General features: G+C 36.1%; 5 protein-coding genes across 7 annotated transcripts; 3 read left to right on the top strand and 2 right to left on the bottom strand.

The window, feature by feature from the left end:
• Positions 1–281: 281 nt before the first annotated feature.
• Positions 282–2,640, top strand: FBH1 (basic helix-loop-helix (bHLH) DNA-binding superfamily protein). Of its 2 annotated transcripts, none has more exons than XM_088813199.1 (5): positions 282–865; positions 1,507–1,629; positions 1,785–1,850; positions 2,016–2,084; positions 2,313–2,640. In XM_088813199.1, exons 1-5 carry the CDS (start codon positions 437–439, stop codon positions 2,358–2,360), a joined length of 735 nt encoding a protein of 244 aa, XP_088669325.1. In that variant the 5' UTR covers positions 282–436; the 3' UTR covers positions 2,361–2,640. The 2 variants fall into 2 exon arrangements, with proteins under 2 accessions (XP_088669325.1, XP_088669326.1); XM_088813200.1 differs by having other exon boundaries at positions 285–832.
• Positions 2,641–2,717: 77 nt separating this feature from the next.
• On the bottom strand, positions 2,718–4,507 carry LOC105968224 (uncharacterized). The gene is made up of 2 exons (XM_012992848.2): positions 3,215–4,507; positions 2,718–3,111 (listed from the first exon to the last, which is right to left on the bottom strand). The coding sequence occupies exons 1-2, from the start codon at positions 4,406–4,408 to the stop codon at positions 2,842–2,844; spliced, it is 1,464 nt and encodes a 487-aa protein (XP_012848302.2). The 5' UTR covers positions 4,409–4,507; the 3' UTR covers positions 2,718–2,841.
• Positions 4,508–4,636: 129 nt separating this feature from the next.
• On the top strand, positions 4,637–6,073 carry LOC105968228 (RING-H2 finger protein ATL48). 2 transcript variants are annotated; one of them, XM_088813201.1, is made up of 4 exons: positions 4,682–4,771; positions 4,868–4,919; positions 5,080–5,155; positions 5,671–6,073. In XM_088813201.1, the coding sequence occupies exons 3-4, from the start codon at positions 5,080–5,082 to the stop codon at positions 5,829–5,831; spliced, it is 237 nt and encodes a 78-aa protein (XP_088669327.1). In that variant the 5' UTR covers positions 4,682–4,771; positions 4,868–4,919; the 3' UTR covers positions 5,832–6,073. The 2 variants fall into 2 exon arrangements, with proteins under 2 accessions (XP_012848305.1, XP_088669327.1); XM_012992851.2 differs by lacking the exon at positions 4,868–4,919 and having other exon boundaries at positions 4,637–4,770.
• Positions 6,074–6,374: 301 nt separating this feature from the next.
• EDA7 (embryo sac development arrest 7) lies at positions 6,375–13,161 on the bottom strand. Its single transcript, XM_012992850.2, has 17 exons — positions 12,840–13,161; positions 12,536–12,726; positions 12,317–12,415; positions 12,150–12,241; positions 11,834–11,934; positions 10,991–11,081; positions 10,710–10,768; positions 10,457–10,577; positions 10,273–10,335; positions 9,538–9,590; positions 9,334–9,442; positions 8,695–8,865; positions 8,449–8,607; positions 8,117–8,209; positions 7,655–7,852; positions 7,118–7,323; positions 6,375–7,039 (listed from the first exon to the last, which is right to left on the bottom strand). Exons 2-17 carry the CDS (start codon positions 12,666–12,668, stop codon positions 6,667–6,669), a joined length of 2,121 nt encoding a protein of 706 aa, XP_012848304.2. The 5' UTR covers positions 12,669–12,726; positions 12,840–13,161; the 3' UTR covers positions 6,375–6,666.
• Positions 13,162–17,639: 4,478 nt separating this feature from the next.
• LOC105968229 (multiple C2 domain and transmembrane region protein 6) lies at positions 17,640–21,306 on the top strand. The gene has a single exon (XM_012992854.2). It carries the CDS (start codon positions 18,010–18,012, stop codon positions 21,097–21,099), a length of 3,090 nt encoding a protein of 1,029 aa, XP_012848308.2. The 5' UTR covers positions 17,640–18,009; the 3' UTR covers positions 21,100–21,306.
• The last annotated feature ends 864 nt before the right edge of the window (positions 21,307–22,170 follow it).

Below are 22,170 nucleotides of genomic sequence, written 5' to 3'. Positions count from 1 at the left end.
TTTATTTTGTTCCAACCAAAGTTGATTGAACGAAAATAAAAACTTGAATATTTTAATTAGGTGTATGTATGACACACAATGAGATTTAGATGACCTCTCTTGTTCTGTATTTTGGCCAATAATACAATTCCAAGCAAATCGACCGACATAGATAGATATATGCATATGTATTATGTATATGTATTTCCTCTCAGGATTAGTAATAAAGAAGCAGCCAACTACCAAAATAATAATTGCATAAATGTGTATTGAGTCCCGTCTTTTTCAATACACCTGCGACTTTGCCTTAAATGCAAATAACTGTAGGAATTCGAACTTGACCATTATCTATCTATATAGAATTATTTATTTTCCATTTTTGGTGTGGAAGTGGGATTTCTTGCTCCACAACATAAACCACCTGAAAATCCAGATAAGGAAAATTGAAGAGACATTGATGCAACCCCCTAAAGGAAGAGAGAGTGGAGCCACTGAGCTCAGTCGAAGCTCCTCCTCCGGTGGTGGTGGTCTTGCCAGATACCGCTCAGCTCCGGCTACTTGGTTGGAAGCCTTACTTGAATCCGACGACGAACAACCTCCTCAGCTTCTTCTGGATACCCCCAATGCGGAGGACATCGATCTGGAGTTGTTCGAATCCACCTCTGGCGGTGGGTTGAGCAATTTCCTCAGGATGAACAGTTCTCCCGCAGATTTTCTCTCTCTTCTTAGTAACTCCGAAGCCTACTTTCCCAACATACCCATTCCGGGGAATCATTTTGATTACGTTTCATCTCCTCCACCGGCTAAGCGCCCCCGCGAGGCCGAGGATTTGGATAAGCTTTCCCCTAAATTAGTATCTTCTTCTTCTTCTTCTTCTATTCTTTTGGTATTTATGACATTACTATTTATTGCTTTAGTAATATTTTCCTGTTTTCTTTTTGGCGTTAAGTTCCAACTTTTCTTGCTATTTATACTAATTGTGGTTTTGGGACAAGTAGTAGTAGAAAATAGAAATATTGATCTTGAATGGATCCTTATGAAATGGATTTACGGATCCTTATGAAATGACAAATTAAAGTCTCTAAACTTTCCATGTTTTTAGCAATAAAAAACTGTCTTGTCTTTATGGAGAAAATTCTTCCATGATATACCTTAGTGTACTAGTAGTATATATATGTGTATATTAGATTTGGACGTCTACTTAGAAAATAGAACAAGTTAAACTTATGATTATGCATTTGTATCCAATGATGAAATCTGAATCTTGTGTGTATTGTCGGTACAGAATAGTATCCGACTCATTGAATGAAGATATAGTTGTAACATGTAAATAATGTACTCGCCATATATATTTTGTTGCTCAATGTAGATTGTATGAACTTCGTTATGGTTTTGTTTGTGTTTATTACTGCATATACGTGATTATATTTCGTCCTTGGCAATCTCCATGGAATTTGGTGTTCCATGCTGATGACTGCTTGTCTATGCGGGAATGATACTAAACGTATTTTGGTTTTATTGGTGAAGAAAGGAGAATTACAAGATGAACCGTTGGATGTTGAAATGGAAAAGCTTTTGGAAGACTCAGTTATGTGCAGGACTCGAGCAAAACGCGGTTGTGCTACCCATCCTCGCAGCATTGCTGAAAGGGTACGATATATTTGATTATATATATATATATATATATATATATATATATATATATATATATATATATATATATATATATTCTTGTCAGCTATTTCATGTATAATATCTGTGCACTCTCCCTCTATATTAGGAATTAAGCCTATGTATATGATCAGGTGCGAAGAACGCGTATTAGTGACAGGATACGAAAGCTACAGGAACTTGTCCCAAATATGGACAAGGTAAATTAGTTACATAAGCTCGTAAAATTCCTCCTCTGTTTTAACTTTCTTATCTCGATGAATGTTTGCTGCTTTAACGAGTCACAGCCTTCAATTGATATCTGCAGTTACGTGTTATTCGTATAATAAGTATGTAGAATAATAGTTTGGTTTTGTTGCAAGCAGCAAACGAACACAGCTGACATGTTAGAAGAAGCAGTAGTCTATGTAAAGTTCCTGCAGAAACAGATCCAGGTTATTCATTCATTATTATTAACCTATAAAGTGATCATATCCATGTAGAAAATTTTCTCCATGGTTGTTGTTGATGGTTCCTTGATTACCTTAGCTTTACGAGCTAAGGTAATCAATCAATCACACTTATCACTGACTCAGTTTGGCATATTTTTGATTCACTTGCATCACACTTGTCTTTGATTCTGTTGAATTTAACTTTCATTGGAAAACCATGTGCATTTGCAGGAACTTACGGAGCATCAGAAGGATTGCAAATGCTTAATTAATGATTGACCGAAACGACAGACCAAGACCAATTTGTGTGGTATGTTACTCAAAATCCTACTTACTACATACCAATTTATAGATGATCTTTGCTGTGGGAAAAGCAAAGCTATTGTGGGGACCAGTACCACAACTCAGCATCCCACGAATACTATGTTTACTTGGTATGTTTCTGGTGATTCAATGTATAAAAGGTTTGTTTTTGTTAGCTACAAACTTGTGCCGGTGGGACTGTATCCACCATAACTACCTAGTTAGTATATGTACATATATCTCTGTTTCTGGAATATGTAGATATATCTCTCTATAGTCTCTCTCTCTCTCTCTCTCTCTCTCTCTCTCTCTCTCTCTCTCTCTCTCTCTCTGTTGTGTCCAAGCTGAATTATTATTGGAAGAACATTACACACTATCATTAATATAACATGGCAAGAAAATGAGGTACAAAGAACCAAACACATATTTACATATACACAAAAGCAGAGGAATGTCCTTAAAAAGCATTATGATGAAGATGCTGGGCTATGTGGACAAGGTGCCAAGTAAGGGAGATGATAGTGGCAACACTGAGCATAGATGAATATGTTGAATTCAGCCGTGGCCTCACACTCGTAGGCTTCTTTGCTGCTGCTGCTGCTCCTCCTCCTCCAGTAGTTGTAGTAGTAATAGTTTCTTCGGCAGCCGCAGCCGCAGAACCAACAACAATTGGTTCATCTTTTCCCACACCTTCTTCCTTTTCCTTCTTCATTCTTTCAAACATCACCTACCGAGTAAAAGACAACAACAAATATGGCCATTGGTTTATAATGATCTGAAGATACCCAAAAGGAAAAAATAGAAGAAAAAGCATACGTATTTTGAAACACCTTGGTTGTGCGAGGCTCCAAGTAGAGCATATTCACCAAAGTCATGACAAGGGAAGCCATAAGGTTGAAGGCTTGCACACCAAGTGATGTTGGAAACCGACGAAACAACAAATGGCCAAGCAGTGCCATTCCAATACTAGAAGCCATAGCCTTGTAAAACAGAGGATATATCTTGCTCTGTACCATTACAAACTGTTGCCTCGGGAGTACACCCCTACCAATTACATAGTTGGATGCAAATGTAACCCACACGCACATCCCATAAGCCACAGCCACTCCCAGCAAATGCATCACACCTGTCAGTGAAGACGGTGACATCGTGTACCTGAAAACAACATCGCCGGCACGTCTCATGATTCCCTTGGAAGCACTCTCCACCAACAATTCTTGTTTCATTTTATCAGAAGCCTTGTGCACAGTACGACTGACCGTCTCTTCCCCTTTGCCAATAATAGACTCCTCCTCCTCCTTCGCCCCATGTTTCATACCACTAGCTTTCTCGGCAACTTTATCCTTTGCTTTGGTTGCAACATCTTTGGCTCCTTGTTTCATTTGCTGAGCTTTATCAGAAGCTGCTTGGAGCGTACGACTAACTGTGTCTTTGGCGTTGCCAATCCCGACCGTATCTTCTTGCTTTGTCAATGTATCTTCTTGGTTTATTTTCTCCACATGAGACTGGTCAGCATCATGATGAGGTGAGACTGAAACCTTGGTGTTGCCATTATTATCATCCTTTTCGAGCTCGATCACAACTCCTGTAACACCATCATCATCATCTTTAAAATTCTGCTTTTCGGGGCTTGGAGTTGGAGTGAAAAACCCTGTTGATGTTGCAACAGGTATCATTATTAATACAAGACATATCAATAAACCCACAAATTTCATCATTCTTTTCTTTTGTTTTCCTCCTGTTTTCACTTGTACAACAACAACCCTCTTCTTCTGCATATAAATCGAATATTCTATGTAGTAGATGATGAGCATGATTGTGCTGAGGAGGACACATTTGTCCACGTAGCGTGTACACGTGCAACGTGTCCTGTTACCAGAATTGTACATGCGCAGTCCAATAAAGAAAGGATCGTGGTTATCCAATTGCCGACAGAGGGCGTTGCAGCAGCAAGCAGTCATGATCCCTTTAAACAATGCGGCGCCCAAGCCTTTTATATTATGTTGTACCGCCCCGCTGACCATCGATAATAATTTTAGTATGCAGTAATTTCTACGCACAGCTCATGAACTATTTTTTTTTTTTTTTTTTTATTAGTAAAAAAGAAATGTAAATTGAAATATGTATGATGAGATTTTGATTTTCGGACCAATTAATATTTAAAAATTGTGATTTTGATTGATAAATTAGAAGCCCAGATTAAAGAAACCAATATAACAGGATAATGGGCCTAGGTCCAGCAGCTTCCAGCCCAATTCTTGAATTACGTGGTTCCTATTAAAACAACGCAATTGCAGAAACAATTCCTAGAGAGAGCATTCTGCATTCATCCACCGAAATTTTTCTCTTCTCTCTTGAATCGATTTTCCGATCACTGAATTTCGAGGTAAGGATCTCTGATCACTGGTTCAAATTTCTGAATAAATTAAGAACCCTAGAAAATGATCTTCATATTAATACTACAATGTTTAAAATTCATTTGGATTGTCGGTTATCTAGAACGGAATTGGAAGGCTATCTCTGCAGTAAGCTTAAGTCGGTAAATTTCGGTTCCAGTAATGACGTCATTTGAATTAAATTCCCAATGACAAAGTGATTCATTTGGAATATATGATTGGGAATGCAAAGGCAATTACTAGACTTGTATTTTCTGTTGTTTAAATTAGTTAGTAATAAATGGATCATCATCCTTCAGATGGGGGCTGTCAACTCTGAACTAGAAGACCTATTCCAGGATAAAAAGCGTGTCAGGAATCCCTTTGTCCCCATGGGTATGTTTCTTATCCTCTTGTGAATCTAGTTTCCATTTTTTTTCTTTTTTAATCTGTACAAACAATTTCGGGATAGCTTTTTATCTTGCCAATTTGTCTAGCTGTAACTGTTAAGACTTGTTCATGTTGCTCAACCCTAAGATGAATCACTTTTGTCTGTGTTGATAATACTTGATGACGGGACGTACAAGATTTTGCTGCAAACAAAAGCAATGTTGTATGTTCTAGATGAGGTAGCCCTTTGGTGTGCTATGCAAAATATTGGTTTCAAATATCAAGCATTGTGAGGTCCTAATCTATGACAAGTTTTGCTCAATGGGTTTGGATAAATAATTTACGGATGATTTCAAGCAGGATTTTAATGATTCTTCTTGCTTCTTTCTTACCATCAAGTTCTTATAGCTATTGAGAAGTATTAATAACTTTACATTGCAAATTGAATTCAAACATGTAGTCAGTGTTCGGACTGTCTCAAACACCGACTAATTAGGTTTTTCTTTTTTTTTTGTTATCAGGTGCTTTTATAACAGCAGGGGTGCTCACAGCAGGTCTAATTAGTTTCAGAAGGGGAAATTCTCAATTGGGTCAGAAACTAATGCGGGCTCGTGTGGTTGTGCAAGGTGCTACTGTTGCTCTAATGGTTGGGACAGCTTACTACTATGGTGAAAAATTTTGAGCAGTCCTAACTGTAGGATATTGCTGCTGCATTAGCTTTGTCATTCCATTCCTCATTCTGTGTTAGAGAAATACGGCATGATTCAGAACTTTATTGCATGGTTTATGAACTATGTATACTTGTTTGAAAAAATATGTAGAGCGTCAAATACAACCCATCTAATGTGAATTGTGCTGTCGAGGATTTAATGACCTCGGGTTGCGATTGTTTGTTTTAAGTGACAGTGATTTTGATTAGTTGAACATCTGCTGATTGCTCATCTATATGTGCACCCTTTACTTGGTTTTCCTCCTGATCAAATAAACTGTAATCATTATTGATCCTTTTTATATCTAGTCTTTTCATTAGAAAATTACTAAATCTGTGTTTATCCGTTGTTTGCAAGTGCATACCTTTTCTTACCCGGAGTTTTCAGGATGGTCAGTCATGCAGAAGAAATTGGGAAAAAAAGCTCATTCCCGTGTATGATTTCTTATAAATTTAAGGAAACAAATATATCTTAGCTGATCTCAGAATTTCAAACAGTTAAAAGACAAAAGCCAATGAAACGAAAATAAATGAGAACTTGAACTCCATCAAAATATCAAAATTTGAATGAAATAACATTACAAGTCAAGAAAAACTAGAAAAAGACCGCAACAATATCCTGTTGATAAATTACACAAGGTTATACAAATCAGTTCATTTGTTGTATACTGGTATAAATTTGATAATGATGGGTTCTTAAATCACAAGTTTCGTGCCCGCCCCACAATGTCCCTATTCGTAATTTCTGGTCCATTCTATTCTAACCAGACAAACCAATGCATTCTTGGCTTTTTGGGAATCTCTCTGTTTAGCGACGGCCTCTTCCTCTGCTCTTGCCACGGAAGCCACCACCACCTCTGCCACCACCTCTACCGCCACCTCTTCCACGACCTCGACCACCGGAAGAAGGTAGTTTCAGTGATCCAACACCTCTCCTAGTCTTATCAGGACGTGCGCTCCGGTCATCGTCGTCATACTCGTTGAATCTGGCGGAGCTTCTGGGATTGAAAGAGATCTCTCGTGAACCTCCTTGTCCCTGTTTGACCACATCCCTTGAACTTCTCTGTGGTTGCTTATTGAGAGCAGCTGCCCTTTCCCCCAAAGGAAGAGAATCCTCACCTTCAAGTGATTTATTATTCCAGAATGCTTCTGCGTGCCTTTTATCCTTCACTTCATATAACCTAGAGTATTATTCAAAAATCATTAATTACAGAGTATTATTCAAAAATCTCTTAGTATTGACTGGTATTTTCTCTCACCTAGGAGGAGCTTGTACTTTTCTCTTCAATTTGGAATTGCTATTCTCATCATCTGACGATCCAGTTCCATCAGAACCACTAACGCTCTCTTCATCCTCTCCTTCAACTGTTTCAAAATGCTCCTCCAGCAAAGATGTTTTCTTTGTTGTTGTTGCCATAGGATGCAGAGCCATGTATTCTTTCGACGACTCATCAACCTCAAAGTCCTGCAACATATTTTCCAATACATTTCATAACATGACAATAGAGGTAACATACATACTGTTATCAAGTCTCTGACATGTGCAGCCGTATCAAATAAAATAATCTCAAATTCATTATCAAATATAATTTGCTGCTTATCAATTTTTTATTTTTTTAATATAACAACAGTTGATTTTATCTCCATGACAATAAATCTCTAATCTTCATACAATATTATATTAATTCCTTCCTATGTGCATTCACATGCTTCTATGTTGTTTCTTCACAAATTACCCATGAAAAGAACCTTTTGGTCAAACAACAATAACAATGAAAGATAAGTACTCTACGCACCTTATTTTTAAACAGTACTGTAAATCTCTCATCTTTAAGAACTTCACTGGTAAGACCTCTCTTTTTCTTTGATGTTTTCTTAGCATCTGTTGTAGTCTGAGCATCAGCACCATCAGCAACTTTGTCATTCTGCTCTTCTTCCTCTTCAAGAATTCGGGATGCCAGAGTGCGATTAACTTTAGGCAGCTTCCTCTTCATCTGCCATGAGGCAAGTCAAAAACAATATTACATATTTGACTTAAAAGGCGGTATTTATGGGAACTCCAATGTGAAATATCAATCGAAACACTTTAAACAAATAAACCCATTTAATTTTCTACAAGAAGAAGCTGTTAAACAAATAACCCATTAACTGCTTCGCCTAAAATAGCTACCAAAACCTCAACCATTGGATAACTTAAACAAGTAAGCCAAAACCAGTATTGTTAAATTAGTAAATAATACATATGTAACAGAACGAACCGTAATTCTCGAGGCACGCTCAGCTTCTGACTTTTCCTGCTTTCGCCTCTCTATATAAGTGTCATATTCAAAAGGATCAGCCAAACTTTGAGCCTGCGTAAACAGAGACAATGCTGTATTAATAATTATGTCCAACCCCAGAATTCACCATAGAATTTCAAATGAATAAGTCCAAACTCGAAGAACATCTTCTAAACAATTAAGAAATATCAGACTGAAGCACTTAATCTTTAAAAACATAAAATGTCGCAAGATGGGCAGGATTTCAAAAATGCCAGTTAAAGCGCTGCTAGTGGAGTGTTTTTATTTTCAAGTAACAGATATATTATTACCTTTTTATATAGCCGGTAATCAATAAAGAAACCATGCATATAGGCTCTTAGAAGATTTGTCCCAATCAAACTAGTCAAATTTAGTTTCGCCAGGTCCTCCTTTGTCAAAAATTTGTAATCGTCATAAATAGTTGTTTGCCCATCTTCCTCAAGCTCTTCCTGTACAGCCACAAATCAATGTAAAAATTAACAATTATATAAAGATTATCTACTCGTCATGATGATCAAGCACATAAAATAACATACCGTTAAGTTCTCTATATTAGCAGCCCACTTTGGAGCAGGTCCAAGGGCCGGTATGAAGTAAGATGGTATTTGGTTACTGTCCAGAGCCAACAAAATTAATCCGCTTTCTTTGAAAACACATATATCATTAATTTTGCCACCAGCCGGTTCAATGCTAGTCATACCTTCTCCCTGAAATTAACACAACTCAACTGAACTCCCAATATTCCAAAGAATTTGGTAAACTAAAAATACCAACGCTTAATCCTTTCTGGGGTGACAAGAGACGATTATTCGTAATGTGTCCATCACTATTTGGAAAATCACTAGTTGAGGGAATTTTATCAAGCATCTAATAAGAACGAAGTTACATTAAAAACCATTTTCATAAGTGGACGTTACATACTTTTGACAAATATTGCAACTGAGATAGGAGAAATAATTATTGGCAACTGAACATATTCATATTATTTTTTTCATAAAACTAATATGATTATGAGCAAAAGAAAGAAAAAAAGGATAACAAGAACACCTCGTATCCAGGTGCATTAACTCTTAATAGTTTATATATCTTCATCAAGGATTAATTTGAAAAGGACATGGGTATAAAATGTGAGGACTGAAAGGAGAAGTAGAATATCAGATAAGCAATTCACTCACCGTCTCAGGGTCCCAAATCCTGACTATGTGTTTATCTGCAGTGATTAATTTCGACTGCTGAGAATTTAGTGTCTTGTGCCACTTAATGTTTAGAATTGGGCTACCATACCTGCAAAAGAGAGACAAATTGCCTAAGAAATAATCACGAATTATAAAAGTAACAAAAAAAAAATCACTCTCCACATAATTAAGCTGACAACTCACATGTGATCCTTTACTCGCATAGGATTAGATGAGCGCAAATCATATAGTAGAACCTGCATTTTACATGAAATTGGAAAAGTATTACTAGTTTGGTCTTGTAGCATCTCATGCATCAAAATGGGATAAACATAAAATAGGCAAATACACAGTTTCTATAGGAATTTAACTTTTTTCAGAAACCCGTTTTCTGAAATATCTGGTTATCTTATCCCTGCATGACCACATTTGTGCACTTTCCAATAATGTTCTTGCTAATAATGATAAGGCTTTTGAATACCACTACTCTTAAATTAAATTCAATTTCTCAATACTTGACAGCCTCACCAACATGTGTATAAAGTGCAAACTGCAATCTTGATGATCTGGATGCTAAATATCAAAGAACTACCCGCTAATGTTCAAAGCATACATTTTGGTACCAAATGCACTTATCTCCCAGTATATACTAGAAAAAGAATTTAGAATTTGGTTTTGGGATGAAAGTAGTAACTGAATTGAAAATAGTTCTTTTCATTGGTCAAAGAGAGTAGTTACTGCATTTAAAATTCACTTGGTCTAAAAGAAGTATAAGAAGCATTGCACAGGTGCTGCAACTGTGGCACTTCCTCAACAATGAGGTATTTATTTTCATACTATTGACATGATATAACCTAGAGAATTTGCAAAGCACAACAAAAAGAAAAGATGATGCAATATGGTGACAATGAACAGAAAATAGGGGTCACTCTAGCATACCTTCCCACAACTGCTTCCAACAGCCATGAGATAACCTTCATCGAACTCAATTGCAGTAACCTCCTGAAAGAATCACATAGTAATTATGATTTCATCGATAGAGCAGATCCATTTGCATCATTAGACATTAATGAGAGCTTATTATTCAAAAAGAGGCCATTGGGGGGAAAAATGAGTTTGTTACCGCGTCAATATCACCAGCAGATGCAACAGCGTCTATTCGACCAACTGAAGACCTTGTCCTGATATCAAAGCATTCCACAGCTCCATCCTCACCACCACTAGCAACTAACCCGTGGACTTTGCTGGAGAAAAAAATCACGTTGTTACAGATGTAAGCCAGCATGCCAACATTAAAAAAAAAAAAAAAAAAAAAAAGTATAAACAATGCTAATAAGCATAAAATTCGAATAGAAGGAAAACCAAGTGTAACCAACCTTCTGGACACTACATTCAAAGCTGGTGATTGCGTGCTAAGAGGGGATAGGAAACGTCCCTGTCAAATATATTATTAGCTCAAGAAATTTATAGTGGCAGGTTTTTTTCAAGTAAACCATCTCCCATTGTAAGACTAACGAAACAAATAAAAGTGAATGAATTTTGTCAACATAGAGGCTGTCTGCCAATGCATGGTGAGCGAGGGGAATGAGGATGGATGTAATAGTCATGTTCATCATTTCCAAACAAGAAAGCAACAACAGTTAGCAGAAAGACAAACCTGTTCTAAATTTATCCTATATAGATCTGGAGAAGAAGCAGCACAAATTACATCACAAGACCAGCTGTCATAGGCAATATCTCGTCCCATCCTGTTCAAAAAGGAATGAGTAAGATTATAGTGAAACTGACACCATAATATTACCTACAAAAAACAATTCAGGAAAAGAGTATCCACGTTTTGGGTGCTTTATTGATTGGCATCCGCATAGCTAATGAAACAGGCGAAGATGTAAAAATAAAAGCCATAGCTCCAGCCACAGGCCAATTTAGTATAGATGATTTTTAAAAACATAAAAATTAACAAAGTCTGGAAGCTTTTATAATATATCCTCAAAACAAATCTACAGTTTATTGGAAACCTACAGCGTACTAATGTACGTAGTTCTGATGAAAGGAATGAAAGAAGATTTATTTGTATAAAATCTTCAATTTAATATAGTATTTTATTCGCAAAAATATCAAAATAGCACTGCGGAAGAATGTCAAATAGAAAATCTTAAATCCCTAGACCCTAATACAGAAGAGAAAGAAATAATGGTTACTCAAAATCAACAAACCTATAACAGCCCCAATCATATAAAACTGAACAGATAAGAAAGGTAACCACATGGAACTCTATCCCTATATAATTTCCAGAAACAACTTATAAATTGATTGTCTTAGTATCGCATTGAGTACTCTTACAGAGAGAACCAAAGAATGGTACAACAAATTATGAAGAATAATAAATGCTCATGTTTTCTGAAAACATGCTGAATAAGACTTTGATTCCAATAATTACATATACAATAGATAAGTGTTTTTTGTGTATTAGTGAAACAAAAGAAATTTAGAGAGCTACCTTGGGATTCGCAAACTGTAGTGACTCCCATATTTCGCATGAAGGCAGATAGAACGATCAGCACAAAGAAATGCGATCTTTGAATAATCATCATCTAATATCTATTGACAGGAAAATGTAATATGTTACAAATCATAAAAACAAAAAATGTAGAGAAACACACTTAAATTTATCTTAACAAATCCCCAGAGAAACAACACTGCAACTTAGAAGATTAGGGTAGTATATTAAACAGCTATGTATAGCAAGTAAATCCAGGGGTATTAATACTTACAGTCATAACATTCAAGTCGTAGAAAGTATAAGAAAAAATGACCTGAAAGTTAATAATTTCGGAAATCAAATGTCTTTCAAACTTGAGTGAATACTGCCCAAGCTGGTAGACTTTGACTTGAGGAGGGTAAATGCCTGAAAACAGAATCTCAGCACAAAAAAATACAACTTGTCCAACAATATTAGGTCTATGTCAAATTGAACATTCACCTGAGGCTATGAGATATTCTCCATCGGGTGTCACCTTAATTCTAGACGTTGAGGTCTCAAACCTCAAATCCTGTACCAACTCCAGTCTCTGCAAATAATCTGAAAATTGATCAACAACAAACACATCATTATTATTCATCAAAAGTATTTTAACGAAAAATATAAAACTTGACCTACGATAAAAACAACTTAAGCAAAACCCTAATACATGTAAATGACCTGGATTTTTGCGTAGTGCTCTAAGCTTCTTAGGAGGTAGCCATGTAGCAAGTGAGCGGTTTTGGGCGGCGATTGTATACATCTTTACTCCGTTTATGGAGGTTGATTTCAAGCTGCTCCCTTGGTACGCCATTTCTCCAGGCGGCTGGGCTGGGCGGTGTGTAGTGTGCCAATTTAGTAGGATATATACTCTGGAAACAAAATAATAAATATTTGTAAGAAAAGAAAACCTGTTGAGATTTTGTTATGGTGAAAAAGAAAGTAGTGGTGTGGTCGAAAAACTAAGATTAAGAATATGGTTTACCGTAGTGGTGTGGTCTCCGATTCCGACGTATAAGCTTAGAGGAGCCGTCAGCCGCCGCAGGTGGGTGTGAAGATGGAGCGGGAGTGGTTTTGTTGGGATGGGCTTCTTTTAACATTGGATATAACTAATGGGCTTTTTAGTTTGGTCCAAATTGGATAATAAGCCCATTACCCTGACGCCTACAGTTTTGAAGAATAATTGTTTTTTCTTTCAGTTAAATTGTTGACAAACGATTGATTGGACCACAGCTAAATAAATTCAAATTTGTGATCAAATAATATTTTCAAGATGACTGAAATTGGAAAAAAGAAAAAGAAAAAGTGACCATTTTTTCTTTTTTACTTTTTGTCGGCTGGGATCGATCGATCACCCATCCAAAGACTTTTTAACTGGGTGAAAAAATCCATCCTCATCCTATAAAAGTGAATTAAGTGAAAAGGTGCAAATATATATTGATCATCAATTGTGTATGTATAGTAGAATCGATATACCTACCTACCTCCAATTTGACAATAAATGTTAAGTGTTTCCAAATTCCAACCAACCAGATATGATATATAAACCATGAGTTATTAACTGTACGTACAGTTTAATTAGAATTGCCTGCCGGAGGATATATCATATATGTATATGTATTTCAATTATATATATTAATGTCACTGCACACATGATTAAAGATATATATATACTCCACGTACAATTCAACTTTAGTTCTCATGACTGACAATTGACAATTGAAGCCGATCGAGTATCTCTGTTATACAGTGATTTTTTTTAGTATGGGCTAAAGTAAGTAGATGCAATACAATGAGGATTGAGGACAGAACCAAAAATTCAAATACACAATGATATTTTATACATACAGGTGCAGTACTTCCACTTGTTTTTTATAGTGGAATATATATAATTGACCACCTAGCTAGCTAACAGAAGAAAAAATATAATAATTAATAATTAATAAATGTAGCCAAATTAAAAGTCGGCATGTGCTGCTGCATTGCATTGCATGTGAATCTGATTGATTTAATTTGCTACAAAACAAAATACAGAGAGATATATACCATTACCCCCGCCCCTTAGAGCTAATTAATAAGCTGGCTTCCTCTTCCCCTTCTCACAGATCTACCCTACCACATCATATTTACATATTTATATCTTTATTATTCTTATACTTAGTAATTACTCCATCATATATATATTATAACCCATTGTACGTATTGCAACAGTCTTTATTATTTTATTTAATATTAATATTATTGGGATTACCAAAATCACATTAATATGTTTTAATTTCAACCATCTGATATTATTTGATCATATCTTTCTGTTGTTTACAGTGTCAGTGTGTCACTACATAGTTATTTTATGATTAATAATGTAACATTGTCCTATATGTTGTCTCTAGTTTCATAGTTAAATAATAGTGAACACATATATGCTTCATAAGCCAGCCATAATAATATTGGATTTAGTGCTCCCTCCCACCAACCTCTATTATTTGTTCAAAACAAGTAGCTACTGAAATTACAGCAAATTTATTTTTTTTTTACTTTTTTTTATATGCATTAATTATTAATTGCATTTCTATTTTGAAAACCCATTATGTATATATATTGCCCCTATCATCATATTATAATGTCTGATCTGACTCCAAGAAGACATATATACCTCAAGATGCTGTTGATGCCTACCAAATCAAGATCTTACAGATAGTAATAACATAATTAAATAAAAATATCACGAAATTGTAATTAATTAATATTAAATAAATCTCTTTTCATTCATTCATAATTATTTCTATCAGCTATGCAAATATTTCATAATTAGTTTGCATTACGTACTGCACTACTTTTTTGGAAGTTGATGAGAGAGCTTTAATTTAAATTTTAAGGTGTGGTTTTGATGCAAAATTAGAGGAACGTACAGAAGAGAGAGTGGGAGTTAAAAGGCGGCTGCTTCAAGGATGCCACTAACAAAAATTTATGTTGTCGTCACTCGCCCATGATTATTATTTATTATTAATTACTGAATATGAATACTTCATACCTAAGTCATATATATATATATATATATATATAATGTATGAATGGAGGGCCATTTAGTCATTTTAATATCTAGAATAAATTAAGGCTCCGTTTGATTTTGCTTAATGGGCCACTTAATGATTCAATTGCTGATTCGGTCAGCAGTGTAATCATTAAGGGTGTTTGTTTGCAACTTCTGAATTGGTCCACATATCTCTTAACGATTCCGCGGAAAATTAGACGCTTATTCGGTCAGAGGCAAATCCGAATAAATTTTGGACTATTTTATCCTTCTTTTATCTTTAAATAAAATTTTGATTTTTTACCCTACTTCATAAAACGATAGTTGTCCTCTCCATCTCCGTTAACAATCTGCTCTTGGCGGCTTCAAAGCTCCTATCAAAAATCATAAACGAAAATTATTCGGTAAGTTTCATCTTTCTTCTTTCATCAATCTCCCTCTCGGATTTCATCAACTTGGATATCTTCTTAGGAAGATCACGGTAGTTTTCCATATGCTGTATTAAGTGAGCGTAGAAAATTTCACGAGCATGACCACTAATAATTAATAATAATAGTTGAATCAAGCAACAAATTGGTACCTCAAATATTTAAATGGAAAATATTCTGTCATGAGAAGCTTCCGTATCAAATATGCTGATATCTCCAACTATCTCCACATTCTGTAATTGAAGATCCCTGCAACAAAAAACAAGTGTAGGTAATACTGTTGTTGTTTGGTATCATAATGATTATTATTGGAATTAAGAATATATACATATATATATATATATATATATATATATATATATATATATATATATATATATATATATATATATATATATATATATATATATATATTCTTAATTCCAATAAAAATCGTTATCATACCAATCAAATTTATATCACCATGCCAAATTTTTATCTACTGTATTAACTGTTAAGGATTGGGATAAATTTAAGTAAAAGGATTAGTAAAAATTGCTAGATTAAACAAAAAACATAATACAACCTTGAATGATGTCTCAAATTAAAAGAGTGGAACCTTCTACTACTTTTGCAAGGTCTGAGTTAGAATTGTTTTATTTTTTTTATTCCTTTTTTTTTTTTTTTCCTTTTTCTAAGTTTCTCCTATCAACAATATATGTATTTTGTGCATTATTTTTCAATAATCATGAGCAAGAAGAAAGGTTAGTTGAGTCGTCACGACTACACAATTGAATTTTAGATTACCCATGTGCCTTTATCATTTTTTTCCTTCAAATTAAGCATTGATTGTTTATAATTATATGGAACTCATGCATGGAGGCTGGAGCTGAGTAAAAATAATGATATTAGACTATTAGTGGTTGAATAATAAATCTACTAGGATATATTATTAGCAAAGTGCCAAAAAATGGCCCCTTTTTCGTTTAATGTGCAGAGAAATATAGTGATTGCTTGTTTTGCGGTGCATAATTTTATAAAAAAAGAGCGTATAAGTGATACACTTTTTGAGGAGTTTGATCAACCTAATATGCCATTTGACGGACGAATGAGGATGAGCAAAACCTTGTGAATGATGGTACAACTACTGGACCATGGTGGGGGGACGAAGACATGTAATACATGGCAAATGTGCGCGATGAGATAGCAACCCGATTGATGCCTGGAGGAACCAGGACCAATTAGAATTTATTAATTTTGTTCATGTTAATTTTAGCGATTAATATTTTTCAGCCAAATTTAATTAGTTTAATGTATTTTTATATTTTCTCTGCTTTTATTTATGAATTTTATTTTTATTAGTCGTTTGAATTTAAAATTTGAAATTTATATTTTGTCTATGCTAAATATTATAGTTTATATCAAGATATGTAATGTCCGCCAAATTTTTATAATTTACTAAAGTAAATCATGCTAAAAAAGTATGTTTATTCATATATTCTAATCAAATTTAATTAACAATAATGTTTCAGAATTATACAAGGGTATATAAGGGAAATTACAGTATTCAGACATTACAGATATTCAGTTATCAAATGAACTTAATTATTCAGCATTCAGCAATCAGACACAGCTCTTACCCATTCAGATATTTATTCAGCATTCAGCATTAAGCACTTAATCCTATCAAACGGAGCCTAAGTGTAAATTGCCAAGTTTGAAATTTTGTAGACTCGTCAATAATACAGGTAAGAGTATATTTTTTTTTTTTTTTGACTTCCAGGTAAGAGTATTTATTGATAGTGAAAGTTTTTATTATTATGTTACTGTTATATTATTTTACAATATGTTATTGATAAGAAGAATTAGAAAAAGGTTTATACTGTTATGGATAACTCATAAATTTCATCATCATCATCAACAGCATATGTATATATACAGTCCAGAACAAGACAATTGGCTAGTTAATAATAATAATAATAATAATAATAATGAAAAAGGAAATAGTAATACCATCAAAATCTAATTGGGTTTTTTCAAAAAGTTTTTCTTAGTTTCCAATAATCAATCCATACAACTAATCCCACTAAATTTTTCATCCCCACAAAACAAGTCCCAACCCCACCACTAACCAATAAGTGTGTAAGTACTTACATTATATATACGTAAGATCTTCAAATAAATACCCAACTAAATTACATGACACAATCTTTGTTGTAGAGAAAGAAATCCAATGTTTAGTCAAATACTACTAAAATAATAATTTAATATAATTTTTTATAAAGAAATCAAAACCAAAATCACACCATTAAGTTACTATATTGTATAAAAAATAATCCGAAGAAGGTAAAAAAACGACATAGGGATCTTCACTGGCCAAAAATAAAAAGTAGGGTCCCTAAAATTTCACCAAGACAATAAAATAAGTTTCCTTGGCAACAAAATACAAACGTATGTTGCTGTCTTCTTACTCTAAATAACACCCCCATGACATCCCCACCGTCAACTATTTTCCTCCACCTATTTTCTTTGTTTCCTTACTCTCTTCTTATTTACTCCATCTCCCTCCCCCTCTCTCTCTCTCTCTTCACCCCACACACACACACACACCTACCTGAGTACCTGTTTGTTGCCTTGTTTTTTCAACCTTAGCTTTTCTATCCCTTACCTAAATCCCCAGAGAGAGAAAGTTGAAGTTGGTGTAATCATCATCATCAATGGTGAAGCTTGTAGTTGAAGTCCTGGATGCCAATGATCTGATGCCTAAAGATGGGCATGGCAACGCCAGCCCTTTTGTGGAAGTAGTGTTTGAAGAGCAGCGCCAAAGAACTTCAACCAAGTCTAAAGATCTGAACCCTTGTTGGAATGAAAAACTTGCTTTCAATATCCAGAATCCCAGAGATTTTCCAAATAAAACAATTGAGGTTTTGGTCTACAACGACAACAATAATGGACAGCACAAGAATTTTCTTGGAAGGGTTAGGATTTCTGGCATGTCTGTTCCTCTCTCTGAGCACGAAGCCACTCTTCTTCGCTACCCTCTTGATAAAAGAGGTCCCTTTTCTCGGGTCAAGGGTGATATTGCTTTGAGAGTATATGCTGTGCATGGTGGTTTTGATGAATTCCATTCTTTCGATCCAGTCAAGCAAGTTTTGCACCAGGCCGAAGCTGTGGAGAACCACTATAATCATAATCATAATCAAAATCATCATCATCACAAAGGGCCAGAAACCACTTCTACTCCGCTGCAGGAGATTAATAATACTAATAAGTTTGAGGATGAGTCTTACTACAAGGAAAACCACGAGAAAAACATAAAGAAAAAGAAGGAAAAGGAGGTCAGAACTTTTTACTCTTTGGGGACTGGTTCAGGAGGTGGGGGCCCCCCTCCACCGCCTGCTGAAAAGCCAGTTTTCGTGGAGACTCGGAGCGATTTTCACAAGGCCGGAGCAGCACCAGCAGCCACTATGATGCAAATGCAATTTCCGGGGCAGAAACCAGAGTACGGAGTGGTGGAGACTAGACCTCCTTTGGCTGCAAGAATGGGTTATTGGGGAAGGGACAAAACTGCGAGCACTTATGATTTGGTGGAGCAGATGAATTTTTTGTATGTTAGTGTTGTCAAGGCTAAGGATCTTCCTGTGATGGACATGACTGGAAGTCTGGATCCCTATGTGGAGGTGAAAGTTGGGAATTACAAAGGGGTCACTAAGCATTTGGAGAAGAACCAGTATCCCGTTTGGAACAGCACTTTTGCGTTTTCAAAGGAGAGACTGCAGAGCAATTTGATCGAAATTAGTGTCAAGGACAAGGATTTTGGGAAGGATGATTTTGTGGGGAAAGTGTTGTTTGATCTAGCAGAGGTGCCTCAACGCGTGCCTCCGGATAGTCCTCTGGCTCCCCAGTGGTACAAATTGGTGGACAAGAAAGGGGATAAGTTCAATCACGGTGAGGTCATGCTTGCAGTTTGGATGGGTACACAAGCTGATGAAGCCTTTTCAGAGGCTTGGCACTCTGATGCTCACAGCTTAAGCCAGCACAGCCTTGCAAATACGAGATCCAAAGTATATTTCTCCCCAAAACTTTATTACCTTCGAGCCCATATCATGTTAGCACAGGATCTTGTCCCTTCGGACAAAGGACGACAGCCTGATACATTTGTGAAGGTGCAGCTGGGGCATCAAATCCGAGTCACTAGGCCTTCACCAATGAAGCACGTCAATCCAGAGTGGAATGAGGAGCTTATGTTTGTGGCTTCTGAGCCTTTTGACGAGTATATAATCATCAGTGTGGAGGACAGAATTGGACCGGGCAAGGATGAGGTGATTGGAAGGATCTTTATACCGGTTAGAGAAGTTCCACAGAGAGTAGAAACTTCTAAGCTGCCAGATGCCAGGTGGTTTGCTCTCCAAAAGCCATCTATGGCAGAGGAAGAAGGGGATAAGAAGAAAGAGGCGAAATTTGCCAGCAGAATTCTCCTTCGACTCTGCATAGATTCAGGTTACCATGTCCTCGACGAGTCCACCCATTTCAGCAGCGATCTCCAGCCATCATCCAAGCATCTGAGGAAGCCCAGCATTGGACTTCTTGAAGTTGGTATCTTGAGTGCTAGAAATCTGCTGCCGATGAAGGGCAGAGATGGTAGAATGACAGATGCTTATTGCGTAGCAAAGTATGGGAACAAATGGGTCCGGACCAGAACGCTTCTAGACACCCTGCATCCCCGTTGGAACGAGCAGTATACTTGGGAAGTTCACGATCCCTGTACTGTGATAACAATTGGTGTCTTTGACAACTGCCACATCAATGGGAAGGATGATGTGAAGGATCAGAGGATTGGCAAGGTTAGAATTAGGCTCTCAACCTTGGAGACCGATCGAATTTACACCCATTCATATCCATTGCTGGTTCTTTCACCATCTGGTTTGAAGAAGCACGGGGAGCTCCACTTAGCAATACGTTTCACATGCACAGCCTGGGTGAACATGGTTGCACAGTATAGCAGACCACTGCTCCCAAAGATGCATTATGTTCAACCGATATCAGTTAGGCACATTGATTGGCTACGACACCAGGCAATGCAGATAGTGTCTGCAAAACTAATACGGTCTGAGCCGCCACTTAGAAAGGAGATAGTGGAGTACATGTTGGATGTGGATTACCATATGTGGAGCCTTAGGAGGAGCAAAGCCAACTTCCACCGCATAATGTCCCTTCTTTCTGGGATTTCATATGTCGCCAGATGGTTCGGTGGCATCTGTTACTGGAAAAATCCTCTAACAACTATCCTTGTCCACGTGCTGTTTCTGATACTAGTATGCTACCCAGAGCTGATATTGCCTACAATATTCCTCTACCTCTTTGTGATTGGTTTGTGGAACTACAGGTTGAGGCCAAGGATTCCTCCCCACATGGATGCTCGTCTTTCTCAAGCAGAGAACACTCATCCAGATGAACTAGACGAGGAATTCGATACGTTTCCAACGTCAAGACCATCTGACATTATAAGGATGAGGTACGATAGGTTGAAAAGTGTTGCAGGAAGAGTTCAAACTGTGATTGGAGATTTGGCAACACAAGGAGAAAGGGCACTGTCTATATTGAGCTGGAGAGATCCCAGGGCCACAGCCATCTTTATTATATTTTCATTGATCTGGGCTGTTTTTTTGTACGTTACTCCTTTCCAAATTGTGGCGGTGCTGATTGGGCTTTACGTGCTGCGCCATCCTCGTTTCAGAAGCAAAATGCCATCAGTGCCTGTCAATTTCTTCAAGAGATTACCAGCAAGGTCAGACTCCCTTCTCTGAGATTATATAATAGCAGAAATTTTTATTTGGTAAATAAATTCAATAAAGTATGCGGTCGTGGAAGCGAAGATTGCAACAGTTGCCAAACGTGAATTCGCTTCTCAGAGCCATAGTACCTCCCTATATCTCCAGTTTATGTATTCAGAATGATAATTTCCGTTATTTGTGTTCTCTAATTTTTTGATAATATTCAATATTTTATTGAAAGAAGAAGGCAAGCAATTCAAGTAAGTGCAGTATTGTTTGAGTAATCATATACAGACGTAGAAAGAAGGCTAAAACAGAGTTGATAAAGAATGATTCCATTCATCCCCCAACCAAATGGTTGCAAGTATGCCAACAAATTAAAATTAAGTTACTGATGATAATAATATTAATAGAGTGGCAGAAAGCCTAACCCACCACCACAAGCAGCCTATTTATTATGAGGTTGATCAGTTGCTGATTTACCAGAAGAAGAAGAAAAGAGAGTGAAAAGCGAACACCTGAGTATGTGTTGGTGTAATCCACAGATTTTGAAGTAGAAGACGCGACGAGAGTATGTGAAAATGATAAGAGAGAATAACCTGTTGTTCTTCGTTTCTCCGTCTTCCATTAGCTATTATATATGCCGATTGCCGATTCAAAACTAATGGGAATCTTGTGATTTGGGGCTCAAAACTAATGGGAATCTTGTGATTTGGGGCTTGGACTATAGGAAGAATAAAAGAGGAGAAAGAGAGAAATAATAATACGTAATAGAAACCCCCATAAGTTGATTACATGGAATATATATAGAGAAATAATACGAGTTAATAGAGTTTGACTAGGTAATTAAATCCTAACTAATCTAGGTAATCGAATCATAATAGAATCCTAATATTACAAGAGTTATTATAATATAATATTCTTTAACATGGACTCCAAAATCAAATTAACAATGACTAATGGGTCGTATTTCATTTGAATTGAATCCTTAGCCCCTAAATACCCGTTTTAACATTTTATAATCAACACTCAAATATGGCTTTTCATAATTTAATTATTTTTGTTAGTTTCATATTGAAGCAACTTAAGCTGAAATAAAAATAA

The sequence above is a fragment of the Erythranthe guttata genome, chromosome 14 (genome assembly GCF_056151865.1).
Source record: "Erythranthe guttata isolate IM_541 chromosome 14, IM_541, whole genome shotgun sequence".
NCBI lineage: Eukaryota > Viridiplantae > Streptophyta > Magnoliopsida > Lamiales > Phrymaceae > Erythranthe > Erythranthe guttata.
The sequence above is the reverse complement of the archived record's forward strand: the minus strand, read 5'-3'. Positions and strand labels throughout refer to the sequence as shown.